Genomic DNA, 26,387 nt, shown 5'->3' with positions numbered 1-26,387 from the left:
CGTTACGAAGGAGTTTCGTGACCAGAAAAAAAGTATTGAGGGAATCTGACGATACCAATACCTAGCTGTCAGCAACAGTGCGAAGAAAGTGGACGCATATGCAAAGGGAGAGATGCAGCCCTTCGAAGCATGCATGTGGAGCTTCTGGTGTCCAAAGAGCGAGCGGCACATAACTTCGAGGGGACAAATACTCAAATCTCCTAGCAGCCGACAGACCGGCGCTGACGCATTTTCGTTTCCTCAGATTCTCTTCAGGCTGTGGTGCTGGTCCTTCTACATGTGGCAGCATATCCTCTACAGCCGCAAGGCCGAGTCGAAATTATGATTTTAAGAAATGTGTGCATTCTTAAAGATTCCAACGCGTGAATGCTTGCGCAAGCACAGAGGTGGTGGCTATGCCGACACTGCAAGGTGCAATATGAAAAGGCTCCTTCCTTTCACATTCCTCACCTAAGCAGTCAGTCTAAGCGTCTCTACCAATCTTTTTTCTTTAATGCAATGCCCTTGGAAGCGCTATGAAGGTGAAACTTTCCGACTTCAAAGTATGTGCGGAGCCTCAGTATAATATTCAGTTTATATTTCTTCAACATTGTTCACTCTTTATTAAAGAGCATGCAATCAGTGAATATGGATACCAGTGAATCTGCTACAAGATATGGGCATGCCTCATCTTCACTGAATTCAACCTGCATCAAACTTTCTAAATGTAGCTGAAGCAACATGCTTCTACATGGTTTGTACTCCTGTCACACTGGCAAATTTAACGTCATTCGAATCTAGCAGCATTAGCATCCAATGTCATTATTTGGTTGGTACATGCAAACAGTCAATGTCACTAAGTTCGAATGACATTCATCGTCGAATGAATTAGGGAAACTTATTCGCATTAGATCTCGAATCAAATGTATACAGTGGAACCTCACTGATACAATCCTAGTTAATGTTTTTGGAGATAATACACTCGTTTATGCATTTCTAGCCAATACCCTGTATATGAAAGCATTTTCGTTTGGAAAACGCATATATTGTAGGAACTGTCTGAGTGGCAATATGACTGTATTTTATTGTCAGTTCAGATATTACAATCGCAAAAATGCCTGGGAAAATTCATGTGGTTTCAAACATAGTTTCAGGAGGCAGCAAAGGAAGTCCTAGCGGGAGGTGATAGCAGCCGCAGTAGCAGTAATATTCATGATCAATTTATCAATATTTGGTACAACTGATAGATACCATATTAGTTCATGCAACTTTCGCCCTTGAGTAATTTATGCATGCCTAACTTATTACCCGGGTTTATTACAAATTCTCTTGCACATTTTACACGCTGCAGTGCATCGGACCACCAGCAGGCATGCGGGTGCATGAAAGGCGGGCTTGGGAAGATCGGTGCGGCCGGGACGCAGTATGCGGCTGTAAAAGGGTCAAAGGGTGCAGAAATGCCAGCCGATCAAGGTACAGTGAAGTCATACCTGCTGCCTGTGAGGGCGAGCATGACCAGCACTAAGCATCTTGTGTTAATAATGCACATTCCCAGCAGGTATAGTCAGGCTGATGATGATGATGATTCCCAGCAGCACCATGCATAAAAAAAAAATCATTAATATGTCCCTTACTTCTGACAACAAAAATTGCCGCGCTCTGCTTATCCGGCTCGCTCGATCTAGAGGTCCTATTCCCGGACGAACGGTCCCGAAAGCAAATGTCCAGTATCAAGAAATTGAAACTACCGAAGCGAAATGTTGCCCGTTCGGTTTGTTTCTAGTCAGCTGTAAAGTCCCTAGATCTTTGGGGATTTTAGCTGGCCGGGCTTTAACCGGGTCCCATGCAAGGATGCCGCTCTAATGCCTTTTATTTTCATTTGCCTCTGACTGTCTGCTCCACACAACGTTCCTGCATGGTACTTACATCGGAATCGTGTCTTTTAGTCAGTTCCGGTTGTTTTGTGTGTTCTGCATACGCTTTTGCATGTGTTCTTTCTCTTTGGTGACACATTCGACCATGTCCCAAAAGCCCAAAGCGTTAACCCTGAAAGAAAAGCTTTACGAAAGAGGATGAACATCCGCAAAAGAAACTTGTGGACTAAGCACAGGAAATTGGTTCGCCTGTTTTGATGCTGAACATGATCATCGGCAAGAGTAAGGAAATTCAAAACAATATCAAAGTCTTTGGCACCAGTGTGAAGGAAACAAGGGGCGCGCACAGCATAGCAAGACAGAAGAAATCCTTCTGAAGGGTTTAAACATGCAAGAGTGGTGGGAGTGAACGCCATCAGGACAGTTGTTCATGAGAAAGCAGATGACACAGCAGCATCTTTGGGAATCGAGATTTTCATTTGGGTGGCTACTTCATTTCAAGACAAGGCACGAGCTGTCGTACAAGACTGTCTCTAGTGAAGATGTGTGCAACCCAGAGACGATTTCCTAGCGCTGGCCGGCAGCACCCTCATCTCATGCATCTCCGTGCTCTGTCTTGTCCGGCATATACATTTATCAATTTTGTGGGCAACTTTAAAACACTTCACTTGTATTTTGGTGGCTTAAGTGCTGCAGCATGGCCAGAAACAATAGTTGACACCCATAATCTCAAAAGAAAACTATTATTCTACATTGAAGTGCTACACAATGATTTAAAATGTGTTTTATATGCACTGATGTTCCTTAACTACAGTATTTTTTGTAGTGATAATAACTGAATTGACGTCACTTGCAAAGACATGTGAACGTGTAGCACGGAAAGAAACCGCATAACATTCGAATCAAACAACAATAAATCTTACAGTGTGACAGGGGCATTATTTGAATACTCACTCAAAAGCTTTTCTGAGTGCACTTTGGCATACCAAATCCACCACCAAACTCCCGATCAATGCCAGGCAGCACCATGAGTACAAGACATGCAACACAGCTTCATTTCCAACACATTCACCGTTGTTTCACATCCACTTTTTTCCCATACGGGCTTTGTGCGGTAGCAGCCACAGTGACAGGCAGCTAACATGGGATGCCATCCTTCCCTGCACCTGCAGCTCATGCCGATAATGAGACTGCTACACCTGAGCATGCCAGCTCAGCGAGTTCCATGCAGTCTACCAAAGGCCAGAGCTCACTTGCAAAGCAGAAAGCCATGCACTTGTCACTAGTGGGTACTGCTACCAGCGAAACCTTCCACAATGGACACCGCTCGTAGCGCCCAGCGAATTGAGCCCTATGCTTCAGGTTTGCTACATATAGGCAGCATCGACACACTTCAATTTAGATGACGCTGGCAAAATCAAAGGGTGTACCACATGTAACCATGATGTTAATGGTCATCTATACTTCCCTTGTGGATTCAGGGGCACAGATAAATAGATTAATCAGGGCAACAGTAATTAACAGCATCAAAAAGAGCCATGTATGCGAGACAAAATCATCACGGTATACACACCTAACTATTGCGTGCTCGAAGTAACTCATGAAAGTGTACTGTCGACACATTCACTCTTTGAACAAACAAAACTCCTGCACTTCACCTGCTTCACAGCCGAAAACCACATAAATTCATTAATTCGATCCACTGTAACAAGCCAAGAAGTGAAAATAAACTCATTCATCCATTATGGATATCGAGAATGCAAATCAGGAATCAAAAATAAAATTGAAGGATGCTTAAAATATTTGCTTTTCCTTTAACTGCATTGAAATGTGAATAAGCAGTGGAACAGAAAGCAGAAGGAAGATGTCAAGATGGAATAACACAAGGAAGATGTCAGCTCAAAGTTTCTTGAGTTGTCAGTCACATTTATTCTGCGCACAATAGCAACTTTCCCTGTGGTTTGCAGCCCTAAAGGATGCATAGACGGTCGTGCCTGCCAAGATAACTGCAGAAAATGTTTGCCCACAATGGCTCCAGGTTCAAAACACCCAGGATGATTCTGAAAGTCGAACCACAGCGCTGGCCCCATTTAAGTATGTTTTCTAGGGACCTCCAGTGTCCGTGTACCACAATCGTGTGAATCAAGTATGAATCAACTAGCCCAATCTGGTGCTCACCCCTTGTCGCAACTTCAACTGTACGGCATGGGACCTTACGCCCACCATGCATGCTGCATGCTTGAAGGAGACTCAACTTGCATAGTCTGCATCAATGAACACGTCACACAGCTTGGAAAGGAAGCCTCAGTTAGTACTTTCAGCACAATGGACAATGCTTGTGACCAGTATGCAACTCATTAGCTTGGGATAAAGACTGAAAGGAAAAGAAATAGGCACAGCCAAACTGACTATTCAAGCATTTAATGCACGTCCATCACATTGCTAAACATTGGTAGACATGGACAAGTTTTGGCGTGTGAGCCTGCTCCAAATAACCACACCAAACAACAGCACAGACTGTCACACCAAGCTACTCCAGTGAAGGCTCCGAACGTGGCATAACTACTGAATGAATATTTTCAGCCGGTTCAGCCGAGCGTGGATCAACTACAGGATTAAGAGATGCTGCAGCAGGATTCCTCGGCTAAATGTTGTCCCAACTCCAGACACCTTTCTTGAAAGAATAAATATGACCATGCTTGCAAAAGCCAAACGTGTGACGACAGATGCTTTCGGATCCACTGCTTTATGCAGCATTATTTTCCACAAGGTTTAGTGAATAACGGTGAGCCTTGTTCAGACATCAAGACCTAGCCAAATTCGCAGGATAACTAGCTATTTCAACCATGCTGTTCCCCAAAAAAATCGATGCACAGCATTTCTAGCAGAAAACCCAAGCCTCGAGCTTCTTTGATGAGCAGGAGTTTTGAGCCATACTTTTTTCCTCTTTAACCAAACTTAATGAAGTGCAGCCTGTTCCAATAACAGAGCTCTTGGAAGCAAACCAACCTCGATTATTTTCACTGAACACACAAATAGAAAAACAAAGCCTCCAAGGCATATTTTGTACACAATGCTACAGCATTGCGATAGTGGTGTATAGGTGTCAATATCACACTCCGTACCATGAATCAATTTTCAGTGCATCTAATTCAAAACAGCCAAATGAGCTATTATACTGATGTCATATAGACACTTCTAATCTCAACACTCATACCCTGGCTCAAGAGCGTGCTCGATGGCACAGTAAATGGTACTATAAGTAGGCAAGTTTCAGAGCTAAAGCAGGGAAATTTTAATCAGTGTATGTAGCCAGAAACATTTGACATCAAGAATTCTACGTATGACGCAGCTATGACAGTTGAACCACTACTATGACAGGTTACATTGCAATAAATTCAGGAGCACATATGGGTGAGTATGGGTGCGGCAGCAGCTGGGGTCCGTTAAGTTGCCAGAGGAAGAAATCAATTATTTTGTAAAGTTAAATCATTCGAGACATGTGACTGCATTTAATTTGCAATACATGCCATGTTTAATCACTTTCATTCCATGCATGATGTCATGTTTAATGTAACCGTTGTATGTTGCTTGAAATTCCCTCACGAGGTCATGTGGCTCCGGCATCATTACTCTATTGGCCAAGTGAGACTTCTCCATGATGTCAGCCTTTCTGCAACACAAGCTCACTGAAGGGAAACATCAAACTAAGGAAGAATAAGAGCATTTTTACTGCCAGAAAGATGGCTGTGTTTGCTAAGATACACGCCAATGAATGTCCTGGAATTCTTTCACCTGCGAAGCACCCATGAAAAATGGACCATGGTGAAATTATGTCTGTAATCCAACCAATCAGGAGCCACGATGATCTAAACAATGAAGTCTGCTGTCACATCGGCAGGCCACAGTCCCTGATGCTTCATTATGACCCGCACCCCAAACAAAAGGCAGCTGTTCACTGTATCCACTGCATCATGTGCATCCGTGTCTTCTTGCGATGTGCATGCTGTGCGGTAGAAATAGGCTTTGTCAGTACGAAAGGAACTACATGAAGTGATTGAGTTTACCGAAGACTGCAAAACAAGCTCCTAATCAAGTTTATGCATTCGACAATAATAACACTTATATCTGGCCTTCGGCGCATTGTGCGCTGTCATGAAGTGTGCTCAGAAACGTTGAGGCATGTTCGAAAGCATATGAGCAGCAGTCATACCCGACATATTTCATTCAACATCTCATCCGAGTGAAAAAGAAACTCTTTGCTCATCAAACGGTGCACTATACATTCATCATTACAGCTGCTACGGTGGTGAATAGCTTCCTGTAGTTTGTAAGCGGAAAGGAATCAAGGTACATTGCACACAGCTGTAGTCTGCTGCCTCCCAGCTATAGCTGTCCGCAGAGGATGCACGCATAATTTAAAGAACATGCATCAACTGACTGAATATTCTGTGTGCTGCATGTGTAAATGACCTGCACAAGGAAATGTTTTTAATAACGTAAACAAAAGGTGATGCTGCGTGCATGTGATACTTCCGACGTTCAGCATATCTCAAAACATATCCGTCTCTTCACTGTGCAAAAACACAGGGAAAACCACATGCTTGCATCGAGCTTTGCATGTTGATGATATGCATGCATTCTGCACGAGTGCCCACTAAAAAAAAAAAAAATGCAGTGACACTAGAGTAATATACAATTGCATTACACCCACAGTCTGCTCAAAGTAGCCAATTCAAAGGGCTGAAGAGTGGAACCACTTCACCGGCTGCATAGCAAGCACAACAGAGAGCGTGAATGCCAATGACAGCTTGTGGTTCTCAACTTGTTGCATGCACCTACCACGTGTAGAAAGATTCAGTGCTCATGCTTGCATCTAGAATTCCTTCCTTTCCAATATTCTGCTTACTGCTGTCTTTAATATGAGAATTCACATTCTTGACTATTCCTACCGCTCTGCTGTCCTGGTATTTGGAAAACAGTAGCCCTTTGGGGCAGTGGAATTGGGTTCCTTCAGAGCTCTCTTACCTACATTACTGATGGCACCTGTGAGAATCTGCCAATTGTAGTACAACGGTTATTTGGTTTAATGCAATTTTCTGGGTCATAAAAGCATGTTTTCAGTAAAAAATTACATTTGCTATCAAGCTATGCTAACCTCTCAGTCTAACCTGACATCATTTTCCCTCAGGGTCCCTTTAATGTTGCCCGTCACTTTAAATGTGCAGAACCCTGCAGTCCCATGCATGTGCGCCATTTGCTAAGCATGCTTGCTGACTTCTGCAAAGACAGGCACACTGTGTATTGGCAGTGGTAAAAGGAGAACGGACACCACATTTCAGTTGCATGTTTTCTTCTTTGTGATGGTGTGTAAGGCATTGCTGCACATGCATCACTACCTCATCTGTTTGGTTTCGACAGCCGAGCAGTGACTACGACGTCAAAGGTCAGCATAGGTCATGTGAGGGGTGAAAAAAAGAGCGATGTAATTGCTGCTTCTTCGTTAGTTGTGATCGGAGCTCTTGAGGCAGGCTGGCGGTTGAGTTGTTGAGTGAAAACGACAAAGCAGCTCATTGTATTACTTGTTCTCATGCCTCACATGACCTATGCTGACCTTTGATGCAATAGCCACCATTATGATGCAGTTGAAACATGAAGAGGTGAGAGAATAGATTCAGCTGTAAATTATTTAGCAGCTGCCAACAAAACACTATGCTGCGATACATGTATAATATTACTAATCTCACACATCACTGTAACGAAGAGAAAACGTAACCAAAAATTTGGTACCTGCAATCCCACACAATTTATAAAATTATTTTTATTTATGTTTAAGGAACAGCGCAAAGGACGGGACACAGAGACACAAGAAAGCACAAACACAGCGCCTTGTGTTTGTGCTTTCTTGTGTCTCTGTGTCCCGTCCTTTGCGCTGTTCCTTAAATATGCATAACCAACTAGCCCGCAAACTCACTCTTATTTATAAAATTAGGCTGCACTGAACAAAGCAAAAAGCTATTCTAAAATTTTATATTCTTTATGGAACAGCATTGTTCATATTGACATGAGTATTTTGCGAGCATGTTGGTAGCAGCTCTCTCTAAAAATGAAGCATCTCACTGCACTCCAGATACTAGCTTGATGTCTAGCACGATCAGGCTCGGCAACATGTGTTGGCTGTGTACATGCGCTGAACTTACACATAGTGCGATCTCTATTGACTCAAGATCTCTGCGACAGTCATATTGGAAATGCCTAGCTGAGATCCGCAAGGTGATCGTATTCTGTTTTCACAGCTAACTACGCACAGTGACAATTACAAAAGAGCTAAGAGCAGAAAGCTCCAGTTCACTTTCACAACAAAATTGCTAGACAAAGCACAGCTAGCATTTTGCACACCGCCCTAAAGGGTCAGCAAAGTCAAATCGAAAGCAGCCTGAGCCAACAGAGTGGCACATTCCAGTCAGAGAGACCGATCTCACCCCGAAATGAGCTCTGATATGCAAGAAAACGCAAAAAAAGAAAAAAAAAAACCCTGCCGAGTTTGCAATTAAACTGCGACATGTTAACACTGGCTTCTCGACACTGATCACAGAGGTATGGTTTCGTTTTTTACGGTTTAATGTCCCCAAGCGACGAGCTACGAGGTCACTGATGCCACAGTGGAGGGCTCCGAATATTTGAACCACCTGGGATTCTTCAACATGCACTGAAATCGCACGGTATGTGGGTGCCCAGAGGCTATTATATAGCGCCATCCACTTCAAAACTGGCAACCAGTCCTTTTTGATGTGTGAATTGAGTGCCAAGATTTCTGCATCAAATTTAATTTTCTCAGCCATAAATATAAATGCATCTTTTGCTTCCAGAAAAAATTTTAACGCAGTCGTAAATAACCAGAAGAAGAATCAGTCATTACTGGGAAAAATGACTGCCTCGAGTGTTCGTTTAATGTTCCTTGTTAGGAAAACAACTTGTGACCATAAATTAGCGACTTTTCATGACAGCAATCTTATGCCGCACTCCCGGAATCAAATTCTAAATTATCTTAATTTGTTTTCAACAAGAAGTGGGAAGTTACCATGCCAAGCACAGACTGCACAGCATCGATCAATTCAGGACACGGAAGCAGAACAAGGGTGATGATGGCAACTTGCATCTAAAATCATGAAGGCAATCTTTTGACCACAGACGCTAGATTCCATGGTATATGTGGGGTCTGGTTGGTAATAAGCGGTTTAGCAGGACGCCCAGCTTTTCTGCCACGTTTCTAGGTCCCCAAAGATCTTAATGTAAATTGTGGTGTTTACCGTCCCAAAATGGCACATAAGCTGAGGCACACTGTATTGGAGGGCTATGGTTTAAAGACCGAAGTTTCCCTTACGTTTGCTGAGATCGCATAGCACGCAAGCACCTTCGGAGCTTCGCCTCCATTGAAACGTGGCAGCCGCAGCAGTACTGCACCCGAATACTCCTGCCCAGTAGCTGAGCGCCCTTCCAAATGAGCCATCACAGCTGCTATGAGATTGGTACAAAACATGTATATGTGCCATAACGAATACAGAGACAAAGAAGCAGTTCACTCTGCTACTAGTCAATATATTATCGATGATGTTACTAGGCTTCAGCTCTAGGTACAGTAACGTACGGAATATTACACATCACGCTTTAGCATTACAGCCCTTTCCTATCTCTGTATAGAGGATATGGGTGCATTTGTTTTGTTTGTACTTGCTACCATAACTATTTAACTTTTTAATACTCACTAAGCAATGCATGAGAGGTTTTAATTGCAGTTATTGAATATACTTTTTTAATATTCACTAAGCAATGCATGAGAGATTTTAATTGCAGTTATTGAATACACTGTTTAATATTCACTAGGCAAACTGCGAAGAGGTTAGACTAAGCGTGGTTCCGTATTATTCTTGGCATGGCTGAGCATACCTGCCACTATTATATGCAGGCTTTCATGGAGTCCCTCTTGATCCACAAGCAGCTTACATAGCATACAAAAAGTTAATAGCAAGGTAAAATGTAGTTCCCAAGCCAGAAGATGGATTTTACTGGATAGATTCAGCACATCGGAGACGTACCAGCATGGAGGTATACATTCCGGCCATTCCAGCGACAGATGTGCTAACATATCTAGACTATACTAAGGCTCATAGCGGATGTGCAGAAAGCTAGGTTGGCATCAAGATTTAATGTCCTAATACTGCGAGTATGGCTTTTGGAGCAGTAGTTGATGGCCTGACCAATTCCAACCACCACAAGTACTTTTGATGTGCACTTGACTTCGCAATGCACATTAGAAAATTTTGCGTTTTGCCTCCATCAAAATGTGACCCTTGCCGCCAGGATCGCTTTGAAAAAGCCTTTCCTTGTGCTCCTGAAAATTCTGACCCTCTCGTCGACCCAGACAGTAGCGCCTCTCAAAATGTGAAGTCTGTCTTCCACACGCAAGATGCCCACGTAAATTTTGGTGCTCTTGTTTACAAAGTAGGTAATATAATTGGATGTGGTAGCCATGCTGAAAGCTAGAATTGATGCCAACAAAAGTGCTGTTTAACCACGCAAGGCGAGAATGACAGTTTTCGTTCAGAAGTTAAATGGAAATGAGTTGTGCATAAACAATAAACATAACTGCCCACTCAAATGCCAACATGGGAATGAGGTTGTTAAGAAAACAAGCACTAAACGAACAGGTTCCGTACCAGTTACATCACTGACCACTCAAATTATGAAACATTCCCAATTCTACAAAACCAGTCATCTTTCCATCATCGATTAGTATCTCGAATGCAGTTTCAGGAAATAACATCTCAGCTGGGAGCAGACGCTTAAATGCACACGCGAATCATCATTTCCGTGGAAATACGAGATATTTGCAAAACATGAAATGGCACACACACACCAGCGCTCGTATTAAACGTTTTAAAGGCGACAGTTTTATGAAATCATCGCTAATTACTTCCATCATTTCGTGACTACCATAGACGTTTGTTTACAACGCGGCGCGACATATCAGGACTCCAGCAAGCACACACGATTTCGCGACGACAGATCCCCATGAAATGAAAACCGAAACCTCAGTTTCGGATAGTGCGTGAGAAGTGATCTGCACGTATCCAGTGTGCCGAGAAACTGCGTGGACGCGCGCCTGTCACGCAGGGACGAGCATGCTTGCCATAGGGCCGCGCGAAGCACGCGACACGTGCGCAATGGAATGAAGACGCGGACGCAGCGACTCAAGACGATCGGACAGTGTGGTGCCAAGGGGAAACACGTGGCGACAACGAAGAGGACGTAGGCCTCGCTGCGAACTGCGTCAGGAGACAACACACGCTGAAAGCATTCCCAGAACATTGGTCCTACGATCGGTAACCAAACGTGAGTGAACCGATCGCGCCTGCGTTCGCGCGGGGCTCGCAGGACGCTGCACTGCCTCAGCATCGTTCGCGCGGTCCGCAGACACTACAGGACGTACAAAGCGAGGCTGCACTGCCAACAGCAGTAGCACTACTTACCGGCGGCCGGTACATGGGCGCAGAGATCTGCTGCGGATAGGAGCCGCGCGAGCCGGCCCAGGGAGAGTATTGCTGCCCCACGTCCGCCATGCCCTTGTGCATTGAGTTGTACTCGCCGTAGCTGTTCTGATAACGGTGCAGCGGGTTTGGGGACTGCAGCAGTTGGTTGAGCGTAGGCGTGGGTCCACCTTGCTGGTTGAGGGTCGGTCCCGAAAGGAACCGCTGCGGAGGCGCCCCGCCGCCACCGCCGTTGGCGCTCGGCGGATAGCAGGGCATCATGGAGCCGGGCCTCTGCGGCCCTCCCATGGGACCCATAGCAGCCCGCGGGCTCTGCGGGTAGCCTGGCCGCATGTGCTGCTGGTTGTAATGCTGGTAAAGTTTGCTCTGAGCCGGGTCGTTGGCGTTCCCAGGTAGATTGGGGCCGCCATGTTGGCTAGCCATGTAGCCTCCCCGGTCTGCGTACCCCGTACCGTAACCGGGCACCGGAACATGATTCATGCTGTCCGGAGAGTTCCGAAACTCCTCGCCAGCCATCACCGAATCCCGAAGGTTCGGATTGTAGGCTCGGAAGTCGGAACCTAGTCGCTGTCGATCGGCAAAAGCGGCCGGATCGCCGGCGACAGCGCTAGGCCTAGCGTTCAGCTGGTGGGTACCTCCATCTTGGAAGTTATCCATTGTCAGTTCTCGGCCGATGTGTCCGCTGGCGCTGCTCGGCGATTTCACACGGTTGTTCACCATCACGCCGGCCGGAATTTCGTCCGCACTGAGCTCTTCGCCCGAAGCACCATTCTTGAGTCCTCCGCCGGATCCGGGAGGAGGCAGCTCCGCGCTGTCTGCCGTTTTTTGTTCACAATTCAGCAGGCTCTGCGCTGGCGCTGCCATACTGCCACTAAGCCCACACCCTGAACGGACGCATCCTCACGCGGCGCACGTAATCCGGCTTCCCGGAGGTCCGCCGCGCATCTCGGACCTCGATGATGTTCACAGTCACCACGTGTGTTGGCCAGCAAAGCCGCGAAACGATGCTACACGGGCATGGCCTTATCAACCGCACGCACACTATTATTCTGGCCACTTCGAAAGCGGGAACATCTGTGAGAAGGAAAGTAAGGATAACGGAATCCCTCCGCACACTCGTCTTGCCCTCACGGAGTCGCCGATCACCGTCGTTGTCCACTTGATCCAATAATCCACTTCAAATAGTTGGTCCGAGTGCCACACTTCACCGCGCCGAACCGCAACCGACATAAATTTTCGACGCGAGGGACTACTTTTTTGCAATTAACCGCGGCCGCGGAAGGAACACCTCGCGGGAGGCGCTGCGGTCTGGTATTTTCACTCGCTAGCGCGATATAAAATGCATTTCAGGCCGGAAAAAAAGCCGTAAATGTTCTAAAAATGCCTCCTGAGCTGTAGATTAGGTCTTCGGATGCCTCAGTGCTCTCCGTGCCGTTTAACGCACCAACACACTCGCGACAACATCGCGCAGTGACTCATGTAAGAATACTGCCGACGGTGGCTCTTTTTGTGAACTTTTTTCTCCATTCTGCCGTTTCTGGACAAATTTTCGCTTGCTGTCAGTGGTCAAACATGTCAAATCCAAACATTTTGCGTCACGATCACAGGCGGGACAACTCTGCCTTTTGGCACTGGTTGGCCCCGAAGTGGTGTAATGCCAGGAAACGCGTCACTCAGGAGGCGACGGTGTGACCTGCCGCCGCTGCGGGCCAAACACAGGCGGCGCCACCGTCCACGCAACGATCGGGCGCTCTCGGTCAATACGTCGGAAAGCCTTGTGCCGGCGAAATCCACGCACACATGAATCGCACTGGCCGATCTGCATCTCAAGTTGTTTTTCCCGCTAAATCGTTTATCGCCAGGGGAGGCGTGGTATTCGCCGACGGCTGCGCCGGTGCCCTCGTGATTGCGCGTCTGCTTTCCTTCTAGCCCCTGAAGGCACTATGCTGTCACGCGCTTCAATTGTGCTTTTTTTTTTTTTTTTTTCATTCCTTCTCTTTTTCGTTGTTTTGTGAGCGAGGAGAATTGAGCGCTACCTTCTTTTTTCTCTCCGCTACGGCGCTCTTAACTGTCATCGCGAAGAAGCAAAATATAAATGGACGCAATCCGCTCTGATTCTTGTTTCGATTGGCGCGCGCGGTAGGGTTCAAACCTTTCGAAACGCAAGGATCTGTGGGCGCACTGCTTCTCGCTTCCTTATTCGAGTCTCATCCTTTTATATAATCCTGGTTTTACGTGGCTGGTCTCGCTGAATAACAAGAACACGGCGTGCGTTTCGTGTAGTTAGTACCGCGAGGTTGCCAAGTCGGTGTTTTTGCTGAGCTTTTACAGAATGGGAGACAAGTTGCGTTTTTTCATGATGGCAGTCCACGGTCTGACTCTGCTGTATGTGAAAATGAATGAAAATTACGACAACGTGCACGTCAACAACTTTCGCGATGTCGCAGGCAAGCTTTGAGACTGAGAAAAAGTTTACACAATGAATTGCATATAATTACAAGATTTTGCATATTATTATAAAGCAGCCGCATATAAATAAAACACCTTTACATTAACCTGCATTACGCTAAACTTTAACACCTGTAAAGGATTTTTAAAAAATTGAGTGAAATTCGATTTTAACCAAAAATGTTGCGTTAAGAAACTGTATATCTAGGCGATACAGAAAGCTCAGTGGCTCACATAAAAAATATAAGCATCATTATTAAACTTCTTTACGTAGAGAGCAGAGCTTTGCAGTCATTTGTTGATTACAAATCTGCTTTTACACATGTCATTCATGTGTAAAAGCACTATATGTGGTACCAGTGTCATCATTCAATACAATGTTAAAAAACTTCAGCCTCAGGAATTTCCTTCTTTGGCAAAGTGGTTGCCATTAACTAAGTTTTAATCCCAGGCAGTACTGAAACATTAAGGCAATGTTACATTTTTGTACCAGTTGAATGTTATTTTGATGTTTTTAATATTCTAGCAGTGTTACATATAAAGGTTAGTATAGTATTTTAATAAACATTTAAACAACATATATTTCACATCAAACATTTAAACAACATATATTTCACATCTATGCAACATAAATGCATTCTTGAAGATGACAGAGCAACCTTGCACGAGCGTGTAGGCCCGCCGCTACAGTACAACTCCTACACTCGCCTCTGAATAAGCAGTGTATAGTCAACCTTTTATATCCATCGCCAAGTGGTGTCCCATGAGTGATATAGTGGCAAACGAATATATATATAATCACCAAACCTTCCTAACAAAAAAATAGTACTATGCATGCGCTCTTTAGCAGGCATCATCTCAAAGATTTAGTTGCAAACAACATTTTAAAACATGTTTTGTGGGAGAAATGTTTGGTGCTACCTGGGATATTTGGCATGTTTGAGTGAAAATTAAAATTGCTATTGATGAAATATGCAGCAAAATACAGAATGCCTACTAGTTCATTTATTAGGTTGTGCATATGGGGTCCCAGATAGGACGTACATATTGACATCATATATATTTGTCAGGTGGAACACTTCTATTTTGAAGTTTCATTTGAAGAACTATAGTGCAGTACCAGCTTTGTTGGTTAAGAAGTCTAAATGTTTGTCTCATGAACAGTTAGGTGGAAAGTAAATCTTTAAATACTTGATTATGAGCACAGTCAAGGAACTTGCTAGTAATATCATATTGCAACAAAAAAAGACTATGATGATGATGATGATTATGGTATTCCTGGGATTTGGAGGACCCACTTATACAAAAGCAGGGACTACACAGTTCATAAAAGATCGTTTACGGGCAGAGGTATAGATGAGCACAACATTCGTGGCAGTATTCATCGCTACATGCGCAACAGTCGCATAGCAGAGTGCAGCACTCAGGCTTTCACCTTTCATCACTTTAGTAGCCAAAGTATCCTCTGATTTTCACACTTGCCGTATCACAAATAAGATCTTATGAGTATGTGGGTAGCTTCTAGCAGTGAGACAAGATAAATTCGGTTCTCTATTTCACATCCACATCAGTGACTTGTGCAGGTGGCATACTTGTTTGTTTTCTTCTTTCAGTTGCGAGTCAGCATTGGCGGCGGTGTCTCCCTTCTTGTGCTTTGTGTTGACTAAGTGTGTACTGTTTATGACCATGAGTCTTGCCCATCAAGGTCTTATGGTATTAATATGACTGCAGCAACCCAACCGAAATGTCCATTTGTAAATGAAGATCTTTAGTTACTACAAAAATCTGTAAAGACACTTAAGACTGCTTACATGTGGGAATGCTAGCATTACTCCTCCAAATCTTTCAGCATGCATTAAAGTTCTTTGTAGGAATTTCTGTGGCTACATATTTTTCGCTCATCATACCAGCGATACTCGGACCTTCTCGCTGCAAGGCGACGGCTTCTGAGTCTACATGTTTGCTACTCCTGCCCCATGAATCTTTGGCAGTAGACGTAGACTGTTCATCGTCCACAGCTCACACATTCAATCAAAACAATTCGCTATAACTCTCTATAAGGAACTACTTGTGGCTCAAATGTGTTGCCCATGTTGGCAGCTCCTACGAATTCAGTGATGACGTGGTCTCATGTCGTCGCAGAAACTGTTGATCATTGATTATGATGACAATCAACTACCAATTTCCGCCTGCCAGAGGCTTGCTCATCGGGAAGACCATGATGTACGCGGCTCACGTTGCTAGGAGCGAGATAATTTAAAGTCCCGCTTTAACCAAGCCGTATGAATGTGCCTGCATGGCCTAGGATTAGCGTGTCTGTCTTGGGATTCAAGGGTCCCAGAAGGTTCAACTCAAATGTGCTGCTCATGTTGGCAGATCCTACAAATTCGTCCATGATATGTTGTCTCGTGACATCACAGAAACCACTGACGATCTGTGCCTGACCATGTAGCCTCCCACATTTGTGACTTTTTTAACAGGCCAGAAAATAAATTGTTCATTATAGTGCTTTAATATAATCAGTTTTATTACCTCTTTAATTCTGCACTTTTGGGGCACACTGGAATAGCTGAATTAAACACCAGACGACATAATCTATCCAAATAAACGATTAATCATGCAGGTGACGCTTGAGAGTGGTGAAAACGGCGCTTACCCTCTATCTCCACGTTACGCTCTTCGTTGTGAAACTGCGTAAAAACGCGGATTTTATCCAGTCTCCCGTGAATTTTTTTTTTTCGCTTTCTACGCAAGTGATCACGCTGTGCACGTCTTTGATTCTGCTAGTGCGTTTACTAGTTAGTGGCCGCCGGAGCACCTAATAAATGTGGAATTTCCAGGAAGCTAGCAAAACCCATTACATGAACATTTTAGTACAGTAATATTACTGACTAGAAATAATTCAAAATTGGCGCCTTATCACGAGCTGCGTTTTCTTAACCACGTAATAACATAAAAAGAGTGTATTCGTTGTAAAAACTTAATTAGTATAGAGGCCCCAGCCCAGGCTCGAACTCGGCTTGGGTCCACATACAAATACTCAGGCATGGTCCATGAAGGCCAGCACAAAATTTCTCCACCCATTCCGAAGCCGAACTCTATCCGAAGGCCCGAGCCCGCATAGTTCCATAGCCGGCGAGTTCCAGTTTTTACATCTCGACAATGTATCCCCAACTGGTGGGGCGGTTCCCGCCTCTTCCTTCTGCTCTGCTTCTTCATATGTGTCGCCTGAAGCTCCATTATTTGTGCATCCATGAAGGAAGCAGGTTAGAATAAATGGACCCTATTATGATCGGCCTTCTAGGTTCCCGCGGCTCCTGCAACGGTCGACGACTAGAGCCGAGCAGGTGCTGGCGAGCGCCTGATGCCCCTTTACAAGCCAAGATGCTGCGCCGCATGGCTTTGGCGCAATGAGGAGAAGCCTCACTGGCGGGCATGTCTCAACATGCTCCAGACAATCCAGCGCCTGGGACGGGCCCTCTTCTACCCCTTCGCGCCGCGTCCAGAGACTTGCGCTCGCTATTGGACCTCTTGGGCCGCCGCCAAATCCTGCCTCTGGAGTGGACAGTTCAACCGCTGCCGCTTGTCGAGGGAGACCGTCGTGAGTATCGTCAAGTGCAGTGCTACTCGACTGGAGCGGACGTGGCAGAGTCTCCCTGGCTGTCGCTGTGCGAAGACAGTCGCGAGTAGCCAGTAGCTTTCGGCTTGGCACCCTCCTCGCCAGTTATGTAACTGTTAGTTGGCCCCCTCATTCGGGCGTGGCCACAAGTTGGGGAAGAGGGCGTAACTATTGGACACATCCTCGACCGTAGACCCAGCCTACACTCTAAACAGAGATTAGCCTTTAATTGAGTAAGCGGCAGTAACACATCTTCTAGCGCACTCCCTTTTAGGGGCAGGTGTTACTGCGAAGCCCTGGGGTAGATTTTCGTCGCTAAGAATACTGCGAACTTAAGTTTGGAAACAGAGACAAATTTCCTTTTTTTTTTTTTTAAATTTGCGAAATTATTGCAGTAACTAAGACAATAACCAAGATTTCAATCTATACCTAACTTCAGTAACTTTTATAAGTATCCTGTCGTTTCGAACGCATCAATTAGTAATGATTGAGCTGGCAAAATTAGAGGGTCTATTAAATGTCTGTTAAGCCCCGCCGGGATGGCGCAGTGGTTGCGGCGCTCGACTACTGTGCCTAAGGATGCGGGATCGAATCCCGGCCTCGGCAGCCGCCTTTCGACGGAGGCGAAAAGCACGGCGCCCGTGTGCTGTGAGATGTCAGTCGAAATTTCCGGAGTCCTCCACTACGGCGTCTCTCATAGCCTGAGTCGCTTTGGAACGGTAAACCCTACAAACCAAACAATTAAATACTCAAAGCAATCAGGAAGGAGCTTGTTATCAAGCCCCTCCTTAAGAATCCCATTCACCACGAAGGCAGTTGACTAGCACGCGCACGTGCACTACACACCAAATACAATGGAAACCAGTCAGTTGCCTACGTAGATGCGGCCGAATATGAAGAGACGGACCGAGGTTTCGGGATTTGTGCTGTGACTGGGGCCCGTGAGTCCACGCCCTCCAAAATCTTAGCTTCAGCTACTGTATGCACCACAACTTCCGAGGCTGCAGAGGAGCAGCCATCGCGCTAGCTGTCGCTTCTACCGAAGCAGAGGTTATAGTCAGAGACTCCAAAACAGCCATACGGAATTTCGGGAGGGGCCGTCTGTCAGCTGCCGCCAGGAATATCCTTAAAAGCTAACGTTTGGTCCCTGGTAGGACGATAGAACTGGTATGGGTTCCGGCTCAATCGGGCAATTCCGGGAGCGAGAAGACTCACGAATATGCCCCAGGTTTCATCAGCCGGGCGGTGAGTACCTAGTCTCCCGCGGGTGCGAGGGAGGGCTTGCTCTCGTTCCATGCTATAACTCGCCATTTTAGCCTGGAAAGGCGCATATTTCCTCCCCCACATAATTCATTAAGCAAGGCTCAGGAGATACTCTGGCGCTAGCTACAAGCCCGCTCCTTCCTTGCCTAAAGTATATTCGTATATATTCAAAGAGCAGGTTGACCCCAAATGCAAACAGTGTGGCGTCGACGCCACATTAGACCACATTAATGGGGGCGCGCGGCCTATCCGCCACCCGCCTATTTTCTGCCAGCTCCATCTCTGGAGGAGTGGGAAGCCGTGCTGCGCTGCTCGGACCCGGACATCCAGGATCGGGTCACTGAGTGGGCCGAAGAGATCGTGGGTAGGACGAACTGGCGGCCATCCGGTGGTGGTGGTGGTGACAAACTTTATTAAGATGAGCCTTAGCTGTGACATCCTAGGGATGGAATGGCTCTTGGGTGCGTGTCGTGGCCGGAAGGTAACGTTTCCCGGCGACTTCCAAAGCCCAGTCCACCAGCTGCCGTTGGGCAACCGGCTCAGAACTGGACACCGCAGCCTCCCATCGCTCGAGGTTTGTGAGTTGCCATTCGGCAGGTGGAAGATGCTCAGGGCAAGAATAAACCGCCGCGGCCAACAATCTAACTGTACCATCATCTCTAAAAGCCGACGAAAATGTTTTCCTATCCATTCTTTGGACAGTACACCATCGCGCCTGTCGCGTAGCGTTCCTTGGCGCGTGTTCGTGTGAGATCGCAGATGACAGGAACGCTAGCTTACATCTTGCGGAGTATCACGGAATATGACACATATCGCGCACAGATCTTTCCACTTTCACTCCCACCTTCCTCTCTCCCTCAACGACGTGGCTCAGGTGTCCGCAGAACAAGTGTGACAGATACTGCGTCTTTCCTTTCCTATAGAACCAATTATTTTGTAGCGAGAGCATATTGGCCGCAAAGTCGCATTTTGTTGTTGTTTCGACTGTAGAAAGAAGGAAAAGAAAATGCACGGGTCTGCTACTGGCTCTGTAGCTGACGACTTACAGGCCCAACAAGCCTTGGGCGCGCCCAGGCGGCGGCAACCGCCACTGGGGTCCCAAACTATAGAGTAGTGCTTGTAAGGACCGGCCACTTATGGGCAGATCCAAACATACCTCCTGGCCCTTGTATAGCTAATAAATGTTCTTACCACCACCACCCAATCACCTCCGCTGCCTGATTGATTGATTTATAGAAAGGGAAAGGCGCGGTAACTGTCTCACTTGTTTTCTGTGGACACCTCAACCGCGCCGTAACGGAAGGGATGAAGGTGGGAGTGAAAGTGGAAAGGGAGAAAGAGGAGCCGTAGTGGAGGGCTATGGAGTAATTTCGACCACCTGGGGATCTTTAACGTGCGCTGACATCGCACAGCACACGGACGCCTCTTCGTTAAGTTAAATTGGTTCACAGGAAGGGAAAGGCGCAGTAACTGTCACACTTGCTCTGTGGACACCCGAACCGCGCCGTAAGGGAAGGGAGGAGGGTGGGAATGAAAGTGGAAAGAGAGAAAGAGGAGCCGTAGTGGAGGGCTACGGAGTAATTTCGACCACCTGGGGATCTTTAACGTGCGCTGACATCGCACAGCACACGACGCCTCTTCGTTTCGCCTCCATCGAAACGCAGCCGCCGCGGTCGGGTTCGAACCCGGGAACTCCGGCACAGTAGTCGGGCGTCTTACCACTGCACCACCCCGGCGGGGCCTCTCTTCGTTTCGCCTCCATCGAAACGCAGCCGCCGAGGTCAGGTTCGAACCCGGGTACTCCGGCACAGTAGTCGGGCGTCTTACCACTGCACCACCCCGGCGGGGCCCTCCACTGCCTCGTGCGGACAGAAAGGAAACTAGAGAAGAAAGAGAGAAAAAGAAGAGGGAGAGAAAGATGCGCGTCGCAACAGCCGTCGTCTACCACCGAAGCGGTGGCGGGTGCAATAACGGCCTACAACAGATACAAATCCGGTGGCAGGGCCAGGAGCAGCCACCCCTCCTGTCTCGCATTTTCTCTGTGGCGGTGGTCGCGCCATAGTAGGTGGTGTTGTCCATGGTCGCACCGCTCCTTGCGACGTAGGAGCAGCACGCGTGCCACTTTACGCCTTCCCCCGATCGCTTCTCCAGAGTGTCTCCTACGACTAGGAATGCACAACACTTTCGAGGAACTCTGTGAAGAAACAAAAACGGTACAGCTAACCAGACTCACACGAACCCCTGCGGTACGAGCTCTTCTGCAGTCGCTTCACCTATCACCCGTCGGTGGAATATCCGGCGCTGACCCAATCCCCACTCCCACACGAGATGCACTGCAGATACCCCCCCCCCCCCCCTCCCAAAACATGCATCCAGAACGCGATGAAAAACGCAGGAAGGTCCGGGTCTTAGCACAGCACAAACTGTATGGAGAGGATCCCAATGTTGTGTACACTGATGCCTCTCTATATACATCAAGCGCACAGGCAGCAATAGTGGCTGCTCGCAGCGACGGCTGCTCTGTCACAGCAGGAACCATTTCCACCTCATCTATAATCACGGCTGAGGAGGCGGCTATCGCTCTAGCCATCTCTTCCTCGGTCGCCACCAAAATTATATCCGACTCTCAAACAGCCATCCAAATTTTAGTTCTGGACGCATCTCCCGGCCAGCCAGCGCCATACTCAGGCGCTGGACCCCAACCAGAAAGGTAACGCTCATCTGGGCGCCAGGCCATGCGGGACTATACCAGAAACGCCCTCGCCCGATATCTTATACCCTCCGGGCGGAAGAGCACCACGTCGCCTCCGTCGATGGGAAACTTCAGATACATTCTTAAATATTATCGCTGCAATAGATATGATTGGGGCTGCATACTCTGTTGTGTACTTGAAAACGGTGGTCGCAGAGTCAGTATTGGCGTAGACGTCAGAGCTTGAATCGAGAGGCGAGAAAATTTTTAAACGCAATTTTGTCAGGTATTTGGCCCTGATTCACAGGACCCGCCGCGGTGGCGCAGTGACAAAAAATTAGTTTTAACTCTGGTTAACCCTGTTGAATTGCGACAGACACGGCGGAAAATTCTTTTGCCTGCTACATTGTTCCCCTATCACGCCCTATCAGTGCAAGGTGCTACATTATTGGGGACACTTAAGCTCATCCTTTAAGAGTATGATGCGCGAGCGTAAGTTACCAGTCTTCTTCTTCTTCTGCTCCTCCTCCTTCTCGGCTGTTCAAGGTCAAGCGTGGCCCGCCGGGGTGGTGCAGTGGTAAGACGCCCGACTACTGTGCCGGAGTACCCGGGTTCGAACCCGACCTCGGCGGCTGCGTTTCGATGGAGGCAAAACGAAGAGGTGTCCGTGTGCTGTGCGATGTCAGCGCACGTTAAAGATCCCCAGGTGGTCGAAATTACCCCGTAGCCCTCCACTACGGCTCCTCTTTCTCTCTTTCCACTTTCACTCCCATTTTCCTCCCTTCCCTTACGGCGCGGTTGCGGTGTCCACAAAAAACAAGTGAGCCAGTTACCTCGCCTTTCCCTTCCTATAAATAAATCGTTTTTTTTTTCCGCCGGGACCACGCGACGACTCGATACCTGGCACAGTATTGCTATCGCAATGATAAGAAATGGTTTACAGGAAAGGAAAGGCACAGTGACAGACTTGTCCTGTGGACACCTGAACCGCGCCGTAAGGGAAGGGAGGTAGGTGGGAGTGAAAGCGGAAAGAGAGAAATAGGTGCCGTAGTGGAGGGCTCCGGAGTAATTTCGACCACCTGTGGATCTTTGAGCTGACAGCGCACAGCACGCGGACGCCACTTTGTTTCGCCTCCATCGAAACGCAGCCGCCGGCGGTAGGGGTCGAGCACGGGCATTTCGGCACAGTAGTCTGGTTTCTTACCACTGCACCACCGCGGCGGGGCAATAATAATAATAATTGGTTCACAGGAAAGGAAAAACGCTGTATCTATCACACTTCTGTGAACACCTGAACCGCACTGTAAGGGAAAGAAGGTTGGAGTAGAAGTGGAAAGAGAATGAAGAGCCGCAGTGGAGGGCTATGGAGTAATTTCGACCACCTGGGGATCTTAACGTACACTGACTGACGGAGGAGGTGGTGAAGGGTAGCAGTTCCTGGCCCTGGGGCTGGGACGGTAGGTCAACGCCGCTTGCGTCGGGGGCTAGCCAGCCACCGAATTTTATCTGTTGTAGGTCGTCATTGCACCCGCCACTGCATCGGTAGTCGACGACGGCTGTTGTTGCAGCGCGCGTCTTTCTCTCCCTCTTCTTTTTCCTTTCTTCTCTATTTTCTCTTCTTCCAACAGCCACAACAACAATTGACTGACATCGCACAGCGGACGGACGCCTCTTCGTTTCCCCTCCATCGGAACACAGCCGCCGGTGGTCGGGATCGAATAAAAAAAATTACGAGGGACTTTAGCGACTAAAGTAGTGAAAGGCGAAAGCCTGAGAAGTCTCAGCCAGCCATGGACTGGAGGCAATCTAGAGCGGACCGTCTGCATCTGCATTTTGACGAATAAATGTTTTCCAATCCAATCATCTTATCTAGCGTTCGACATCTGCAATCCCACACTTGAACGCGCGCCAAGGAACGCCACGAGACAGCCGCCGCAAAAGCGAGACACACTTTGTCCACGACAGTATGAGCCATTAAAGGCTTTCGCTTTAACAATAATTGGTTCAAAGGAAGGGAAAGGCGCAGTATCTGTCACACTTGTTTCTGTGGACACCTGAATCACGCCGTAAGGAAGGGACGTGGGAGTGAAAGTGGGAAGAGAGAAAGGGGAGCCGTAGTGTAGGGCTACGAAGTAATTTCGACCTCCGCAGCCCTCCACTATGGCTATGTTTAGGTTTTGGGGAAAGGAAGGCACAGTATACTTCATGTGGACACCACGGAATCGTGAACATCCACACTTCATTAGGTCGTCACTTGAAGTTCAAATTTAGTGCAACGCGAAGACCGGCTCTACCTAGCGTAGGTAAATTTTAGCAATTGTAAATTAGTTTATAAGAAAAGGAAGGCGCAGTATCAGTCATTGTCACTTGAAAGTGAAAACCTCCGTGACGCTGACGGCTCGAAAAGCTGGCGTATTGAAGGCGTTGTTGCGACTTAGCCAGCCACCGAATTTTTATCTGTTGTAGGCCGTCATTGCACCCGCCTAACCGGCTGTCGCGGCGCGCGTCTTTCTCCCTCTTCTTCTTTCTTCTCTACTTTCTCTCTTCTGTCCGCACGAGGCAGCGGAGGTGGCTCAGCTACAGAGCCAGTAGCAGGCCGGTGCATTTTCTTTTCTTTCTTCCTACAGCCACAACTACAACAAGGAAGATGTGGCAGCTCAGAGGTTACAGCGCTCGACTGCTCAGCATAAGGACGCTGGTTAAACACCGGACGCATTTTTGCCGAGGCAGTATGCGAAAAACGCCATTGTACTGCGGGACAGATTAAAACCAGCGGACGGATCCAGATACAGGACAACACGGGTCGTTCTGTGTCCCTTTGGGCCCTTCCGCTGGTTCAAACTCTCGAAATTGGTACTATTCCATCGACTCATTATCATCCCTTACTATTATCAGTAAAAAAAAAAAAAAAAAAAAAAACTGGTTCTGTGGCTTTTTCGGGTGTTGTTGTTGTTGAAAACCTTTATTTCCATCGAGAAGCTCCGTTTCGGACTTTTCGGGTGCATTAAATAAAGTTTTCGTCACCCGAAACCCGTGACGCTTACATCGAAAACGTCTGGTTGCCACTGGTTGGGAGTGAACGGCCGCGTAGCATATGCTCTGAGATCCGCGAAAAAGTTTGGTGTCGGCGCATGCAGTAAACTTGTGAGAGGGACTGATAATGGAGACAATTACTGTGTATCTTTTCCGTTTTTCTTTTTTCTTTTGCCTAGCTTTTAAAAGCTCCGCTTTCGGTTAGAGTGATATATGTCGGTATAATGCCGTAGTCTATCGAATTAGGCCAACGTTTAGTTTGTCCTCGAAGATCATAGGACACTTAGAACCCTATCATTTTGTCAAAATTTATTATCTACTATTTTCTGGCTGCAGCTACGTTTCCCTGAAAGCAATAACAATGAACTTATCAGCGAGATAATTGGATTTGTAAATATTTGCACCATTCGATTCAAAATCACGATGTCAATCCTAAAAGAATGGGTTGCCATCACTTCGAAGTGAACGGTGTTGTATAGCATAATCCTTGGAATCCTTGCCCTAAAATCGGTGCCAATGCACATGTTTTGCTTGTGGAGTTGGCAGGTAGCGACGATACCGGTGCTGCGGTGCTGCCGCCAAGCTGTGCTGCAGTTTTCGGAGCATACAGAAGAATTTCTGGAGCACATTGGAGCAGCCATATTATTATACGCATTTCGGAAGATTTGCTCTACAGAAAGCTGCATGCTACTCAGAAAGTGGGCCCTATTAGCCAAATGCTAACTCCCTAAACGGAATAGCCATCATACCAACGTGTTATGGACAGCATGCAAAGCACCTACCAGAAGAAAGAGCCGGGCATTTCGAGGTCATTTTATGTAGATTGGGACAGAGGTTCAATGTAGTATAGACATATGCTTTAAGAGAGTTATAATGTGATCCTGAATCCGCTTTTGCGAGCAGCCAATGCGCACGCGTCAATTTATCCCGCGGTGGCAAGCGTGCACGCCGCGGGCCAGAATGTGGCCCAACGTAAGGCCTTCAAGGTTGGTTTGTGGGGTTTAACGTCCCAAAGAGACTCAGGCTACGAGAGACGCCGTAGTGGAGGATTCCAGAAATTTCGATCACCTGAGGTTCTTTAACGTGCACAGACATCGCACAGCACACGGGTGCCTTGCTTTTCCCCTCCATCGAAAAGCGGCCGCCGAGGCCGGGATTCGATCCCGCGCCCTTAAGAACAGTAGTCGAGCGCCGTAACCACTGCGCCGCCACGGCGGGTAAGTTCCTCAAGGCGATCTGCGCATGCGCTGCTAGTAAAGCTACTAGTAGCGATCTACTAAAATGGGCTTCCGAGCACTGTTGCTTGTCCGTTGCTGTGGACCGGTCCGATTTTGTCTTTCATAAAATTCCACGCAATACAAACTTGGCTTAACGTCGCAACTGCAGGAAAGTTCCTGAACGACACGGCACGAATACTCCCTGCGACCACTTGCGCAAGAGCATAATTTCGAACTGCTCTCACCCACCTGACAAGTTGCTACAGAGGTACTTGTGGTATGATTATCATCACTTACATCAACTTGACCACTATACTGTATAGGGGCTGCATGCGACTCAAGGTAAATTTCACGTGCTTAACCCTTCAAGGCCTACTAATCCGCCGCTTTTTCCGTGCTCCGAGAACTCACGGGTGGCGTGAATTTTGTTTGCTGCTTCTGATGCAGTTTCATTGATACAGCATGCAATACAAGCAGATACAACCGACAGTTCAAAAACGAAACTATGCCGCGACAAGCAGTGCTGTGTCAAGTGCAGCTGAACGACCTGCCCCGGAAACTTTTGTTACCATTACGCGCTCTTTATATATATATATATATATCCCCCATAGCTTAAAATGCGGTCTTTCTTGTTAATAATTGATGATAATTGCATAGAATGAATGCAGTCATCGTGGAAACGGTGCACAATGGTAAGCGGGCTGACACCACCCA

At 47.1% G+C, this 26,387-nt stretch overlaps 1 protein-coding gene across 4 annotated transcripts in view; it reads right to left on the bottom strand.

Moving 5' to 3' along the window:
• Positions 1-13,081, bottom strand: part of osa (trithorax group protein osa) — a 199,449-nt gene extending 186,368 nt beyond the window's left edge. For 3 of the 4 annotated variants that reach the window (XM_084587837.1, XM_084587829.1, XM_084587843.1), the window contains exon 1: positions 11,384-13,080. In XM_084587837.1, the coding sequence (XP_084443963.1) occupies positions 11,384-12,265 (882 nt within the window). In that variant the 5' untranslated portion in view covers positions 12,266-13,080. Of the gene's footprint in view, positions 1-11,383 lie in introns of all 4 variants that reach the window. The other variant, XM_084587821.1, reaches the window with a different exon arrangement.
• Positions 13,082-26,387: the final 13,306 nt, after the last annotated feature.

The sequence above is a fragment of the Amblyomma maculatum genome, chromosome 1 (assembly GCF_055883805.1).
Source record: "Amblyomma maculatum isolate TAMU_Amacu chromosome 1, ASM5588380v1, whole genome shotgun sequence".
Classification (NCBI taxonomy): domain Eukaryota; kingdom Metazoa; phylum Arthropoda; class Arachnida; order Ixodida; family Ixodidae; genus Amblyomma; species Amblyomma maculatum.
The sequence above is the reverse complement of the archived record's forward strand: the minus strand, read 5'-3'. Positions and strand labels throughout refer to the sequence as shown.